Source organism: Amblyomma mixtum, chromosome 7, assembly GCF_055824585.1.
Source record: "Amblyomma mixtum isolate Tamu chromosome 7, ASM5582458v1, whole genome shotgun sequence".
Classification (NCBI taxonomy): Eukaryota; Metazoa; Arthropoda; class Arachnida; order Ixodida; family Ixodidae; genus Amblyomma; species Amblyomma mixtum.
The window spans coordinates 28,891,614-28,908,355 of record NC_143018.1 but is presented as its reverse complement, the minus strand read 5'-3'; the positions used below and the strand labels follow the sequence as shown (position 1 = coordinate 28,908,355).

Below are 16,742 nucleotides of genomic sequence, written 5' to 3'. Positions count from 1 at the left end.
GCCACGGCGGCAACTGAAGATGACCGATTTCTGGTCGGCGGCACAAGAATAAAGTGCACGTACGTACGTGTATTTGTTGGATATTTACTGTGCCTGAATTTCTTCTCTTTTGGGGCGTGAATAATGGCAAATTTTTATTAGTTGGTTCAGGTGTACCACCGGATAGTGCGTACTATTCCCGCGTTCCCGCGAACTACGTATTAACGGGGTTTTACTGTAACTTTCCGTTCAGCATTATGTATGGTTTGTGGCATATATGCAGCTTCAGTATAAAAGGGAACAGAAGGCCTGAACTCTAGCACTCGAGCCCACAACACAATCTTTCCTCAGGTTCGTTTCGATCAAGCTATCAAATTTCGTCGCGTTGACAGTGCGGCAAACTCTACTTCGTTATACTAAAGGTAAAAATACATGGTGTCCTATGAACATGAAGTTATAAAAACCAGAATTCATTAGATTGAGGACTTCAAAACATCAAAGCTCGTTACAGCGAGGTTTAACTGTAAGTGCACATTTATTCCGAAAGCCCATATCTTGAATGCAGACACTAACAAAGCCAGATGGATGAACTGTGAGCACACAGCATCCACTTTTCATGTAGGAAGGTCATCAATTCCTAGCGAAATTTCTGCTCTGTCTGAGAGGACGGCAGAGAAACGCTGCGGTGGCGGAGTCCAAAGTGTCAGTGCAAAGCTGAAAGGATCACCAAAAGAAACCGCCCAGAGGTACACAACCTCAGAATGATCACTCGTGCAGCATGACTCACTCACCCTGGACGGTGAGGGTGGCTTGCGCGCGGTCGCTGTCGAGGTCAGTGCGGGCCACGCAAGTGTAGATGCCCGAGTCGAGCTCGATGGTGCGTGTGATGGTGAGCGAGTTGTCGCCGGCCTGCACCATGCGTGCATCCGCCTCGGGGTCCACAAGCTGGCCGTTGAACAGCCACTCGATGCGCAGCTCCAGACTCGGGTCCGCCTCCGCGTTGCACCGGAACGTCGCACTCTTGTCTGCCGCCACCTGCAGTAAACATGGGGCCGCTTGAACGAAAAATGTGACAAAGCCACAGGAGCCTACAACTGCCGCTCATTGAAGTCACTGCATTCTCCTCCCAGAGGCTTCCTCTGCTTTGCTAGAAAAAAAGGTACAGCAACCTGGTGCAGTGCAACAGCGGCCAATACTGTCCATTCTGTTCTAATCTTACGTCGCCACGCTAAATCTGCAGCTTTATTTATTTTTATTTTTTTGCCAGCACGCATCTGTGAGCAGCCCCGATGTGCGCTCACAGTGCTGCAATAAGTGTTCTGTCCCTGGCAAGGCCAAGCGCCACACAGGGGATGCCTGTACTCTTTAGGAAACCAACGAATGGAAATGCTCGGATTTAAGACCAAGTACCTCCCTCACCCAAGATGGTGATGTTCTCCCAATAGGTTATCACTACTGTCCTACTCCTAGACATCAAAGCAGTTAATGGTACCAGGAAGCATCTTTGTTTTTCTTTTTCAACAATGCACTAAACCGTGTCTTTCAAGTTTCCGCGATATCACGACGACCTCAAGGTGGCGTCAGAATAACTGATCATTCAGGGTAGTCACCACCTCTCATTTTGCATTCCTTGCTCACTGCTTTTGCGGAGAAAAGGGGGATTGGAAGGGCCCATGGGAACGGCGCCTTGCTGGCATGCAAAGATTGTAGCAAAGGACTTCGCGATTATCTGAGTGGGGGGAAGGCTGTCTGGCTAACTCACAAAATGCAGGTATGTGACCCTCCACTCGCGCATACAAGTGCAGAAAAGAAAGAAGAAAAAATGGCCGGCAGTTTATAATTGCTAAGCACGAAATATTGTGTGAAAGCATAGTTTAAGCAGGTGGACACCGCCGCTACGTACCTGAAAGCACGACTGAGGTGTCCACTGACCCTGAACTTTTTCATCGTCAATGCCAATTTACCCAATGCATGCCAGCAGCCTATGCTCCAAAGTCGTTTTTCTGCAGCAATGCTGTCATTGTCATCACATATTGCTCTAGTGCCATTTTTCTGCCATAACGCTATCCACACCAACGCATGCAGCGCACATCTCTCTTGTCTCTACTGCCACATAGCTCAAAGCGCAAATATTCGTTCGATAGTAGTATTGGTTGATGAAGAAGACGATGTGCAATGCACAGCACGAGTGTGTGTGGCAGTTTAACACGAGTTGTGTTCGGCTGCGGCGGTAGCCTACTCAGTGGCCAGCGAAGCAGATCTGTTCGCGGTGCTTTCGCACTACTACAACCGTGGCGCATTAAACCATAGTTGCTGCCGCATATACGCCGCAATCCTTACAGTCAGTAACATGCTCAATGTGACCTAAGTGAACAGTGTTTTGCAAAAAGGTGACCAAAACATTAAGAACAAGACAATGAAACAAGCGAAATGATTTCTTTTGACTGTTAGTCCAAACTAACGGTCCTACCAACCGACGACGCATGACACTGAACATGAAGAATTGGGGCTGAGGAACTTGTCTTTTTCCACATAAAAGAACCTTGAAAACTGATTTATTTTTAGGAGCAAGCGGAACAGAACACTAGCATGTTGCTTGAAGAGATCACTGAGATTTCTAAATGCAAACTTTACTCTGCTTCTTGGCATGTACACATCTTGGTTTACATTGCAGAGCTACAGCTTCTATCGCACGAGCGCACTCGAGTGTAAATGCAGGCAAAGCAAGAGAACAAACCCGCTCACCTCGTAGTTCTCCGGCGGGTTCGTGATGCGCGTCTTGCCCTTGACCTCCAGCGAACCGGAGGCCGAGGCGTCACCAAACTTGTTGCTCGCATAGCAGGTGTATTCGCCCTGGTCAGTGACTAGCAGGTCGTTTATCTGCAGGTCGCCCGAGTCGAGGACGTGGTAACGACCTCCCGTCAGCTCTTGGGCCTCCTTCATCCACTTGACCTCCGGCCGCGGTGCCCCAAACACGCGGCAGCGCAGGGTCACCTGTGACGTCACTACGGCCAGTGTCAGCTGCTCGGGTGCCTCCGTGATGGTCGGTGGAAGCGCTGCAGAAACACGCACGGCAAAAAGCTCAGGGTTTCCAAACAGGGAAACACAAACCACCAATCTACCTCATCAGTGAAAGCGGCTGCAATCATGGAATGCTTAGCAGTTGGCATCCTGCAAAGTAGTTTCCTCGTAACTTCTTCCATGAAGGAACCCTGGTAAAGCCACATGGCACCAATGACAGGTGGTACATCATTCGTTGTGATTCCAGCTCTTGAATCCGCTGGCATAATTGTTGTAGTGAATTAAAACTATGCCTTAGTGATTACATTCCATTTTTTTTATGCCTCACGTGACCTAAACACTTCTTGGACGTTACAGTCACAGCCATTGTTCTGTTGATGAACCCGAAACTAAAACAGCATCAAGAAAAACTTCAGTTATAAATTATTTAGTACTCGTAGAAGAATACCCAGGTGGGGGGGGGGGGGGGGGGAATCGACACATACTATTGTCTAATGCAGGGGTTCTCAAACTTTTTTGCTTGGAGGAACCCCAAAAGCCTTCAATAAGTTCCAGGGAACCCCCCTCCCACTCCGCTTTCACTTACCAGCAATGTTGTCGAGTGCATTTTTGCAAAGAGAGAGTTGCAAAAGTTAAATGTTTATTGCACCGATTAATACAAATACTAATGTGATGGGTGGTACTGCTTCCCTTTTGAGAGCAAGTCAAAGCGTGGCTCAGCAGCACTCAGAGCCAGTCTTATATCAGCTGCCGGGTCAGGGCCAGTGAGGGTTCTCGCGGAACACAAGAAGACAGCCCGCCGAACCCCTGTGTTCCGCGGAACCCAGTTTGAGAACCCCTGCTCTAATGCACCATTTGAAAGAAGAAAACGCGCAAGCAAAAAATTCGATGTCTATTCACCGTTAAGTCACCCGTATTGGCAGCAAGTCAGTGACATCATATTTAGTATAGTATTTAGTTTAGTGTTTAGTAACTAAAAAGCTGACACTATACTAAACTATACTAAACACTAAACTAAATACTATACTAAATATGACGTCACTGACTTGCTGCCAATATGGGTGAGTCTTAAAGGTGAATCGAGGCCAAATTTTTGCTTGGGCGTTTTTTTCTTTCAAATGGTGCATTAGACAACAGTATATGTCGATCACCTTTCCGGGTATTCTTCAACGAGTACTAAGTAATTTATAACTGAAGTTTTTTTTGATGCTGTTTTAGTTTCGGGTTCATCAACAGAACAATGGCTGTGAAGTCCAAGAAGTGTTTAGGTCACGTGAGGCATAAAAAAAAAACTGGAATGTAATCACTAAGACATAGTTTTAATTCACTACAACAACTAAGCCAGCAGATTCAACAGCTGGAATCACAATGCATGATGTATCACCAGTTATAATGCTTTTTTTCATGCTTCTTATAACTTAAACACTTCCTATACGTCAAAGCCAGCCTTCAGCTGGTGAAACCGAAATAGCATGCAAGATGAAATTGAATGCTAAGTTAATAAGCAGTCGCAGGCTAATATCAGGTTACTTGTATTCCTTGTCCCTGTGCGTTACTTGTATTGTACCTGTATTCTAATGGTTTATGAATCATTACAGACAAGAAAATATGCAACTAAAATGAGTGGTCAATAGTCCTTCTAGTTGTCTATAGTCCCCTTCGTGTTTGAAGGGACCGCAAATCTGCTTACGTTATAAGGACATTGAACTAAGGGGGCCCTTTTCATATGCCTAATGCCTACGGATAAAAAATGCGAGTTCGGATAAACCGAGGGCTCGAATTAAGTGTGAATCAATAGGAGTACATTGCAGAGTGTCCCCAGATGTCTGTGGCCCAACCGTACTAGACATGTACGACTGAGCCGCAGACCCGATAGATACATGCCAAAAGTGGCAAGTGATATCGCTCATTTCCGCAATAGCCTAAAATGATGAAAAACAGTGCAACGCAACGTAGCACTCGAATCTGAGCATACAGTAGCCAGCACAACAGATCAACAACATTGACTCTTTTTTAAATATTCAAAGTAAGTACAAGTTTTTTTTCGGTGAAATATGCGCTACTCTAACCTGACAACCAATGAGCCAAGCACATTGAACCTCATACACACCAGTGCTCGTATATGCTTATGCAGACGTTATAGCTTCAGACCCCTTCGTTTCGGATAAAACCCAATATTACCCAAATCATGTACCATGAACAGATTTCTTAAACAGTGGATTAAACTCACCTTGAACCCAAAAATAAACCTTCCAGAAAACTTAGTTTTCCTGCGCACAAGGCTGAAGACACCACACAAAAAGTAGCCGACATCTTGTGCTTTTTTCTAGAGGGATGTTTTCTGTCAGCTTATCATTTTAAACCACTTTTAGGCCATTTATTTGTGACAGTGCTTAATTTTAAACAGGCCAAGCTTGAACAGTATGTTTTGAAAGCGAGAAGCCAGACTAACACGCTACCCCCCTAACTATACCCTAAATGTGCACTAGTAGCCAGACGGTACCCAAATTTGAGCACAAAAAATATAGCCCATTCAAAACGTCGGATGAAAGATATGAATTTCCAGGACGTCATACCTATAACGTCTCTTAACTGCAGAGGTGGAAAAAACCGGAAGATTTATTAAGGGAAAGGTGGTTACAGAATAACTAACTTTAGGTAAATTTGATAATTTCCGAATGCCAAAGGCCAATAAAACTGCGCACAAATGTCCAGGTGTGTACAGTAAATCGGGAGCAAAATCCAAAGCATCTTCATTTCCTACTTATGCAGTATTACAGCCATAAATATCAGGCTGTTCTGCCCTTGGGATCAGCTTTTGCACCAATTTATCTTGCAGCAGATCTCCTGTATCTCTCGCAGCTTACAAATCGGCCTTGCATTGGTAAATATGTTGGAGGAGACCGTTACTTCAAATATGCTAGCAATTCACATACTGATGTGAGCAGCAATTAAAATGATTCACATTTTTACGCAGTGCACATGGGCGTCCGGAGGGGGGGGCAAGGGGGGGCGGCTGCACCCCCCTGGAAAATCACTCTCTCGAACCGTGAGTGATGGCCCACGCCAGGGGCGGTGGTGCGCTCAGCCAAAAGGGTGAAAGCAGCCCCTCTTCCACACTTTGGGTCACATCTGCGAAACGCCGCGTACGGGCGCGCGGCGTTCCGCCGTTTTCAAACCACGCCATCGTTAGCTCTACTAAAGGGCGACCTGTTGCAGAAATACAGCGGCACCGGCGAGCATGTGTTTCGAGCAGTCTTGAGATGGGTGTCTGTTTCTTTGATCTCTAGAGAGATAGCGACAGGGAGGCAGACAGTGCACAGGGCATCTTGTTTTCGCCTTCGTCGCTCGCTATAATCAGGATATGTTCGTACGCCGGCCACCGATTAATTCTTCAGGAGGGAAGGACAAATCAGCCGTGTCCACCCCCGCTTTGTCGGGCTGCTCAGGGGCAAGCGGGCGATGAGTTGGCGCCGCCGCCGCTCGCCGTCTCCTCCCATCCACGGGAGAGCGCAGTTCGGTAGAAGCGCCGCTTTCAGAATCTTCGGCAAAGGGGATTATCTGCTTTTGTTCACGGTGACGCAGTCTCCAGAGGCGCCCCCACACCAGCGTTCCATGAGTCTTCTCCGAAAACCAGCGCCTTTGGTCAACGCAGCCCGATGGCGCCTGCCTGGCTCGCCTGTCACCTCTGGCTGGGCCTCAAATCACAACAGCGCCCATGTACTGTGCGATGTCAGTGCATGGTAAAGAGACCCAGGTGGTCGACATTATCCGGAACTCAGTACTACTCCGTCCCGAATAGCCTGAGTCGTTTTGGGGCTCTGAACCCCATAAAAACACAAAAACAAATTTTCCGACCGGAGTGGCGAGTGTCCCTCCCGCTCGGAAGTCGCTCGGCGTTCTTTTCACCCCCAAAATGTGCATGCGGGGATATTGCGGCAAGTAAGCCCTTGCACGTGTGCGCGCCTCTGTGTTTGTGCTTCGGTGTTTTTAGTGGCCGGTTGTCAACGAAGCTGAGAACAACCAAGACAGCGGACGAGAAAACGACGAGCGGCGAGCAGTGTGTGTGCGGTTGCTCGACTGTGCGGATGCGCGAGCAAGATGGAGCGAGGTGTATGAAGCTGCGAGCGTGCATTTATCTTGTAAATAACTTTTCGTTGTATATATAGTCATCTTTTGTTTTCAACGTACGCGTTCAACCGTTTTTCCAATCAATGTGTATGATGAGTGTTCACCGAGAGCGTGTAATGAAGCACAGAAATGAATTTATCACCCGTGTAATCACGCAATTCGCCCAGAAAAATCCGAGGCGCCTACAGCTGCTGTTCAAGGAAGACTGACTGAGTGATTGTAGTTGCGTGTTTGTGAACATATTGTGGTGTGTTCTGGTCATCAATCCGGGTGAGTCGAGAACCCGTATGCAGCAAGACTGAGCACTCTTCTCCACAAGTAACAGTATCTTTTTGCATTTTTTATTAACTTTAAATATTTTTTTCGTTGATAAACTCCAATCTATCTCTACTAGCCACGCTTTAATGTTGGCGATCCACCAAGTAAAGAATTTTCAGTTGCGTTTCCAGCGTTGACCTGTGTACTTCTCCTCCTTGTGAATGCGTCCTTTTCGCTGGTTTTCTACGTACGGGCTTTAATTTGCTGTTTGTAATTTTTTTTCATGTGTGTATTTCACTTATTTTTTAGTTATATATAAATAAATCAATTTAATCCGCAAATAGTGCCTTTCTGCTATGAACATACACCCCCCCCCCAACTCCGGCAACAACCAATGGGGCACCCCCCTGCAAAAAATTCTGCGGACGCCCTTGGCAGTGCATCATATTTGATACACTGGGCGTCACAGGGTTAAGTGCATGGCCCTTGCTAAAATGTAGCCGCAAAAGCCTGAGATTTAAGTGAAAATGAATAGCAGCGAGGGCTACACGTGGCGAAACACCGCGAAAAACAATATGAAAGGTGCAAGGAAACAACGGATAGCAGTGCTGAGTTAAAGTGTCTTGTATTGCATGATATGTACCAAATTAAACGAGCACAAACACCACAATCACTCATTTTTGTACAACAAGCAGAGAGTGATTCTGTTGATACATTTGTTTCTTCTTTCATTTTTCTGTACTTGTGGTTCTATCAGGAACCATCTCACTTAGGTGCCTTCCTTGTAACTCAAAAGGACACTGTCAACAAGGTAGCAAGTACAAAGGAAGAAGGAGCCTTGCACTTACCAAGCACGTTAAGGTAGAAGTCGCGGAAAGCGTATCCGTGAGGGTTGGAAGCGTTGCACTGGTAGACAGCCGTGTCGTGCTTGGTGAGGGACTCAATCGTGAGAACGGGCCCCTCGACCTTGCGACGCTGGTTGGGCTCGGCCTTCTCAATAGGCACACCATTCACAAACCACTGCAGCTTGGGCTCCGGGATGCCCGTGGCCACACATTCGAAGCTCACATTCTCTTCCTCGGCCGCATTGGTGTTGTCCGGCACATGCAGCCAGTATGGAGCTGCCTCCACTTTGACGTTCATAGCGTGTGTCTGGGCCACGCCCACGCCGTTGTTTGCCTGGCACTCGTAAGTGCCCTCGTCCTCAAAGCTCACCGACCGGATTTCCAGCGTCTTGCCGTAGTTGGTGTACGTGAAGCGCCGTGACATGGGGCTCGCGCCCCGCTTTGTCCACGAAATCTGGGGCAGCGGTGTCCCGCCGTAGATACAGTACAGTTTCAGTTCGTGGCCCCGGAGCGCGACCAGATTTGGGGGCGACAGATACTGCTTCTCGGGTGCGTGCTCTGCCTTCCCCGCGCTCGACGTCGGCTCAACCCTCAGCTGGATCTTGTTGCCGATCTTATACTCGCGCCGGAACACTGATGTGGCGCTGCACGTGTACACGGCATCCGAAAGTGCGTCACCCAACTCGACGCGTGAGAAGTGGAGGTCGCCCTCGGGATCAGCCGTGATCCGCGATGAGTTGACATTGCGAAGGGCTCCGCTCGAATACTGAATGAGCCAGAAGATGTTTGGGCGCGGGTAACCCGTGGGAGGGTTGCAGTCGAGCGACAGTGGATCACCCTCCACCACGTACACCTCCTTGGTGGTTTCCTCGGCAAAGTTGTTGAGCTCGGCCTTGCGCAGAAAGACTGAGTTAGACACGGACGTGCCGTGCAAGTTGGTCGCACGGCACTGATACAGTCCTTCGTCCACGTCATCCGGCTTGGTGAAGACGAGTGTGCCACGCCGGGGCTGCTGGGAGATACGCTTGTCGTAGGACACGTAGTCGAACTCCTTGTTGTTCTTGGTCCATTCGTAGGTGGGCTCAGGGTTGCCCTGGGCCTCGCACTCAAGCAGGAAGGGCTTGTCCAACTCATCCTGAGATTGGGACACCTGGTACAGTTGTTCGTGCTTGGGTTGTTTCACCATGGTGGGTGGAGAGGGTACCGTCGCACCCGCCACCACTGCACCTAGCAGCAGCAGCAGTGCTGGTCCGAGCGCCATCCCTCCTGCAAGTCAAAATCATGGCATGATGGCCTACGCAAAGAGGAGATGTCGAATCCACGACAAATGCCCCTCCAGATTTTCGTAGTCCAAATTACATGAATAACCCTTCAGCGAACTATTTTTCCAGCCAATAGCGACACCAGCTTTGTTCATGCAAACTCATTCTTTCGGAAAAGTGCAATCTGCAAATGTGATGTGAAAGCGTGCATCAACAAATCGGTTAAATAAAAACAGGGTGACATGGCTACCTTCACATGCTTTTATTAAAAGCAAAAGGCAAGCCACAGGAAAAGAAAGCAACACTTATCAGTGGCCCTGCTTGGAACTAGGAAATAATACAGAAAATGGTATTTAACTTATCCCGAGCATGCCCTGACAACTCTCTTACACTCAGACCAAATCCAGGCACACATCTTTTTCATTTCATCTCAAAGCCTTTTACTTTCTGCAGTTGTGTGGCTAACAATTTGTTTTCAAAAGGCAAACAGGACCATGTGCATAGAATATCTCCCTGACTAACTCTAGAGTGATGCCTTACAAGATGCCCACCAAAATTTATCACAACTAATGCCGTAGTGCTCATTGCGTTTCCTAGGTGCCTACCTTGAGACAACATCTTACAACTACCTTCTGGAAAGGTGACCAATACCCACTAATATGCATATGTGCTCTTTTTAGGCTGACAAGATTCACTGCCACATAATGCAATTTTGCTAAACCCTAAGACGTACACGAACGTACCAGTGACCAGCAGAATGTGCCAGCAGGGGTTCTGCACCTACACCAGTATCAACAGAATCATCATAACTTTAAATAGCTCAAATTGAAGCTTTTGTGTTTGTTAAGTTTTCAAACTATTTAAAGTGCTGTACTCCCACAGGTAATGACGTCAGTTGTCAGTACAGAACACAAGCCTTGATCAATAAAACATGACAGTCCTGGAACTAATTCCATTCTGTTTTTTTTTTAATTTCCCACCCTTCACCATAGACTGAAGCAAGGCCATGCCTCACGTTCGCTCTTCGTTATTGGCTGAAGCTCTGGGCATGGCTTTGCAACAGCCAGTGGCGAAAGATGGGAAATTCAAAAACTGAATCAAATACAGAAAGAACTATTATACAGACCCAGGTGTATTAACAGTACCAGTCCTGCCCTCTTCACTCAAATAAAGTTAACTGTTTGCAAATGACCGTGAGGATTTGCACAATGGAAGCCACATTCTATTTCACAACATTTTATAATCGTGCAAACTGTAATATGTGACCACAAGAATCGGGTATTGAATTTCATGACGTATATAGCTCTCTGTTCTAAATATGTGGCATGATGAGCTCACAGGTACGTTTTTGGTTACATGTACATACTTGAGAGTTAGCTGCATTCACTGTTTTGGGGTTAACAGTGCTGTAGCACAGTTCTCATGAAATTAAATTAAAACTATAAAAAAGAACGGGCATGGTTTGCCGAAGTAATCCAAAGGCGATGTGGGCTGGCAGAACTCCAGCATACTGGCTATAATGCTACTGGTCATAGTTTAGGAGTACTTAACAGTAGCATGAAAAACTAGCAAGCACAATATGCAGAATCAGTTCTCTCATACAGCATGCACTAACCGACCTAGTCAAGCAACATCTCACTTTTGTGCCACCCATAAGATCGGATTGGATACTAAGAGAAATGCAACTATGGAACAGTATAATGGAATAGCCTATAAGTCTCCAGTTCAGTATCAGTTCAGTTAATTCACAACCTTAAGCATGAACTTTTGATAATAGCAGACGGAAAACACATGGCCACTGTGCATGCAATGAAAGGCTACAACACTGAAGGTTGAGATTCAGCACACCACCACATGGGAACCAAATTCAAAGGATCGTGCTTCGCACACCACAGCACTGTGGTGGAAACGACGAAAAGAGCACCGCAACATCCACGCAGCCCACCTACGTACCATAGAAAAGTTTCACACGCATTTCGAAGCGCGGTTGCAAACGCGACAAAGAGTGGAAACCGGGGCACACCAATAACGGCGACCATCACGACTGAGCTAAATTCAGATGGCCACGCAACTACATATGTCAAAACGCGCCCGTAGCAACCGCCGACGCGGATCGACGTTGCGACACACAACACGATCTTTCTTTCAGGTATGATGCTACCAACGACGCCGATCGGAGCTCGCCAACGATCCGGACTTCCTGCACGATTTCGCAGCTCCCGGACAAGAATCGAGGCACGAGACGGCTTAAAAGAGCCGCGCTAGCGACGCGCATGGGAGCGCTGGCATTGCATATAAACGGCCCGAGCTTAGCAGTCTGGGGCGCGATTACGAGAAATCGTCTCAATTTTGAGACTCTGACGTCAAAATGACGACACCGCGAGTTGTTGACCGCGGAATCAACCAATTAGCAGCGAGGTTGTGGTGTCTAATAGTAGGGTTCCACCCAGGAAGCATTTAGTTGCGCAATAAGGGACCGTATACTAAAGTTTTGCTGTAAACACGCCGTTAATAATTTGAAGAATGTTTTATTTCGCTAACAAACTATGTTTCAAACTCAACGACATGAAGCAAAAGAAGAAGCGTCCTCAATTTTGCAATTAAGTTTGCTCTTCAGTCACTTTTGCTGCCGCGAGGGTGCGCTGACGCTGGAAAAGCGTCGGTAGCGGCGGCTAGGCGGCGTGAGCTGCCGCCTGATTCAACCGATTCAGCCTTATCCCTCCACGCACATATTCAGCCATCGTAAACATGGCAGCCAGAAAAAAAATCAGCTGATTCGACGGCTGTCCTCTTTTTTTTACACATTACGCAGAATCAAAGTACTGCGCAGACGTCTTAAGTGCGCGGAAAAATCTGTTTAAAGGCAGTGATTGCTACGAGTCTGCCGAGAACAATTTGGAAGGAGCGCTTGGCTCGAAAACCGGCGAAGGCAGCTTCAAGGCAAGTTCACACTGGCGAGTTGCAATCGTCGCGCTAGTATTCTAGGCGACCGATTTCGGTCAATTAGTTACGGTTTGCGAAGCACATGTAAAGCGGGGAGGGAGCGTAATAAATCGATTTAAGCCTGTCGCGCGACCTCCGCGACTCGCCAGTGTGAACTCACCTTGCTGCTATCGATGGCAAATGTGCTCCAAGGGCGATGCGTGATTATATTTATTTTTGTTCAGAAAATACCCGGCGACCATGAATAATCACACTGCAGCAACTGCCGACACACGGGAGCAGACCGGTGCAGCTGCTGGGAGCTTGCAATCTCACTGCGGGAATTAAGGCCGGCACGCGCCCGGTCACTGCGCCAACAATCACTCACGACGCCTCGTAACCAACACATGCCGCCCGCTTCGGGTTAAGCACTTGACATTCGTGTTGGTGTTGTTGCCGTTCCGTTCATTCGGATGACGCCGCCGGGGATACTGCGGTGGCGAAAGTTTATGCGAAGGAAGTCCTCCTTCGCCGCCGCCTTGTCTTGGGGGGTCTCGTCGGAAAGCGCGCACCTTCTGCGACTTAACTTTGACAGTGGTCTCCGCAACTCACCGCAAACACTTGCACAGTCGGTTGGGCTACGCCGACGTTTACTTCATTTCCTACGGTGTCTTGAAACCCACCGGCGGCGAAGGCGCGCACAGGCACTTGCCGCTCCACTGACCGCGCACTCACCCGCATACCTCCAAGTTCAACGGCGAGTTGTCGCACAGCCATTATGCTCCTTCCTATGTCAAAACGTCGAAACAACTCGTCCGGCACGTCAAAACCGTCTTCATGCACCCTCTTACACCGTTGCTCGCGCGGCCACCGGCCATGTAAACAACCGCCATTTTCTGTCTCGAGCGGTTTGAGATCGCCCGTTCTAGTCTCAAAAAATCGTCTCAATCGGCTCGCATAATTAGGCAAGCAACGTCACCACTTCTGGCGCACTTCTGACGTCGGCCGGTGACGCAAAAAACCAATATGGCCGCTGGTCACGACCGACCAATAGGAACGGGGCAAATGAGACACTTTTTGAGACACTTTCCGATTGAGACGATTTTGAGCAACTCGTAATCGCGCCCCTGGTGTCCGCGGCACTGACCCTGGCCTAGGCTCCTTCCGCGAACCGCGCGGCAGGACGGAAAAGAAGGGGCTAGCGACTGTGGTGGGCTCGGTCGGACTTTACAGATTTCGCCGGTTAGCCCCAGCAACCGCGTACTTACATGAGCGCTTCTCTCGAAACCACGCTGCTGTCAGCGACGGCATGCATGTCGTGACTGCACGCGACAGGAGACAGCATATATTGCCCGCGATCGACGAATCGGCAACGGCAACCAGTGTGACACGGGGTCAGATAGCTGTAAGCGGAGGCAGTCCCGTCGTGCCGAGGGCCACGCCCCGAGCACTCCGCTCACCGCTCGCCCGGACAACGCACCGGCGGGGTCGCCGACGCCTCGTCAAGCGCGCGGTTGCTAGCTCCGTGGCACGGTTCAAGCGCCGGCAACACGGTGCCCCCGCCTGCCGCAGACACCAACGAACGCCCGGATAGGCGCCTGCAAGGCTAGGCCTAAGCGAACCAGACTCGTTTTGGCACCGGTCGCGCGACAAGTCCGGGTCCCGATCGTGCGGCTTCAACGGATGCCACGGCGAAAGCGAGCAAACGAGAAAAGGGATCGGACCTAGCTTGAACCTGGGAGTGCCCGGTCCCAGAGAGCTCGCGGGCGCTCTCCTCAGCGTTCCACACAGCACACGCACAGACACACACACGGCGCCGACGACAACTTGCGAACGGTCGGCGTCGTCCCCCCCAGACACAGAATCGTTGCCAGCGAAACGCGGGCAACACTCACATACACACCTTCTTTCGCGCGCCGCCGTGGGTACCGACAGACGCACACACGACAACACCAACGAGATCGGTGACGTAGAAAGTCAAGAAGCGATGACATCACGCAAAACAATGGGCGGTGCCATCGCGCATGCGCTTTGAAGCTTAAGCCGCGGGTTGCAAAATATATAGTCGTCCTACGCCTTCGCGCCGTTTTTAACTTCCGCATTGACATGTGCAAGAAGAAACAATGGCGCTCCCATCGGGTGATGTTTTCCGCGGATCGCATGTACCAAACGGCAGGCGACGCAGGTAGGTTTTTCGGTATTCGGGTATCCGTGAATTTTTAGCACCCAGTTTGCATTGTACTCTACTGTTGCGTGTGCAAATCGCGGGAAACAACACCCGTTCGCTGGCGATATTAGTCCTGATGGTACTAGCAGAGTCCCGCAATGGTACTAGTCCTGCACACCATCTGCAACATCAAATCGAAAACGATATCGCTTTACAACACACGAGAGGAGGAATAAAAAAAGTTTAAAGCTCATAAAAGACGATGAAGGGAATTCGCGCTTCAGGCACCGCAGTTTTTGCTACTTGTGGCAGTACTCTGGCTCCGTTAAGTGAGCGACCAAGGAACGTTTTATCATTGCGGACGCGAAGAAAACTTTTAATGTAACCTCAAACATATGGCGAGGAGAGGGCTTGACGTTGCCAGCTATCATTTTCTCTCTTTTTTTATGAGTAAGTTCGCTGTATTTGTTAAGGATATGGCTGTTCGCATAGGAAAATCTCAAACTTAGCCCCACTGCTGCTTGCAGCGCCGCTCTGCGGAAAGTAAACTTCAGTTCGGCGCTTGTGCGTTCAGTAGACGTGTTTGTCGCACTAAACTGCTATACAAGACTGAAGCCCCACACGCTGTCTGCTTTTGCACTGGCTTTTGCCATGTTTTTGACTCAAGGCATTTGAATGGTAGCGTGCCACGCTCGTGACAAAGCCCGTGGTTAATTATTAGTGAAATAGGCTGCCTCTAGCGAAGGTCGAGGCGGCGTCTGGGGCACGACGTTTGGCCGTCGGCCAGGCCATCTTATTAAAAGCAGCAGAGTGGCGCAAGGGGACGTGCTTGGAGTCTAGACATGCTCCACACAGCGCTTGACTCACTCGGCGAGTTCCGAAGTCGTGGGAAAGTGAGGCGAGGTGACGTTGTATAAATTCTTGACGATGTAATCACTCCGTTATTGACACTGAGTTGTCGGCTCGCTCCAGTGTTCTTACAGCGGCCAAACATGCAGCTGCTCTGGGGAAATTGCATCGAAATTTTAAATTGTAAGGAAAGGAAAAGAGCAGCAACCATTCAAAGGCAGTAACTGCCTCCCGTGGATAAGTTTACTCGAGGATAGCGTAGAGTTACTCCAGAAGTGACTCGTTTTGTGTCACCGACATTTGTCACTCGAAGCCTGTATGCCTTCGCATTTATTGCTGCAAATGAATGAACAAAAGAAAAATTTGAACTGGCGTCGGGAAATTAAAAATCCGAAGAATCGACAGGTCTCTTTCTCTCTCTGTCTACCAGCACGGAAACATTACAACAATGTTATTTTTTTATTTTGTTTAAACTTTATTAATGCTCTTAATAGTACTTTTCTACATTCCTGTAGGGTTACAAATTAAGCGTTTTTCAAAAATAATTTTCAATAATAATTTACAAAAATAGGCTTTTTGGGATAATATTTTATCTTCTGCGGGATAGTATTACTAGTGTTGGCGGACACCAGAAAACCATTGAATCGTCTTCGAATATCGTCGAATATCGTCGTTCGAATATGAATCGTCTTTGAACAGTAAGCTGGTTAACTAATTTTGAATAATTAACTTTTTAAATAGTAGATTTAGGCGGCTAGCTGCAATTAGAGATTTGAAGCCTGTAGTTAGTAATAGCCATATAAGTTTTTAGAATTTCGAAAACGCTATTACCCTCGCCGCTGTGCTGTGGCTAGACAAAATATATGGCTGCATCGCGGGAAAATGCATGCGCTTTCGAAAGCATGTAGGCAAAGCAACCCCTCCAGTGCACGTAACTGGCCGAAAAAGCCAAATTTTGTTGAGCCGCAGCTCCAAGAGTAATCGCATTTTAGCAATTCTAAAAACTTATATGGCTATTATAACGACCGGCTACAAACCACCAATTGCAACTAGGCTCCTAGCTCTAATAGTTAAAAGCTAATTATTAAAAATTATTTAACCAGCTTGCGATTAACCTGTTTAACGGTTAACGATTAACCCGTTTTCTGCTGTCCGCCAACACTGGTAATACTATGCCGCAAAAGCCACAATTTTACCTAAAAAAATACCCGCCGCTGTGGCTCAGTGGTTAAAGGGCCACTGCCCAGGGTCCGGACATTTTTGAAAAACAAGCCCACTGCATAGATGAGGCATCGAAGATAACCTCTG

General features: G+C 48.2%; 1 protein-coding gene across 2 annotated transcripts in view; it reads right to left on the bottom strand.

Annotated features, from left to right (window-relative positions):
* Nrg (Neuroglian) overlaps positions 1-14,399 on the bottom strand; it is a 31,740-nt gene extending 17,341 nt beyond the window's left edge. Inside the window, exons 1-4 of one of the 2 annotated variants that reach the window (XM_089552153.1) lie at positions 14,322-14,399; positions 8,238-9,500; positions 2,725-3,035; positions 771-1,014 (exon numbers count right to left, since the gene is read on the bottom strand). In XM_089552153.1, the coding sequence (XP_089408279.1) occupies positions 771-1,014; positions 2,725-3,035; positions 8,238-9,495 (1,813 nt within the window). In that variant the 5' untranslated portion in view covers positions 9,496-9,500; positions 14,322-14,399. Of the gene's footprint in view, positions 1-770; positions 1,015-2,724; positions 3,036-8,237; positions 9,501-14,142; positions 14,301-14,321 lie in introns of those variants that run through there. The other variant, XM_089552152.1, reaches the window with a different exon arrangement.
* Between the last annotated feature and the right edge of the window lie 2,343 nt (positions 14,400-16,742).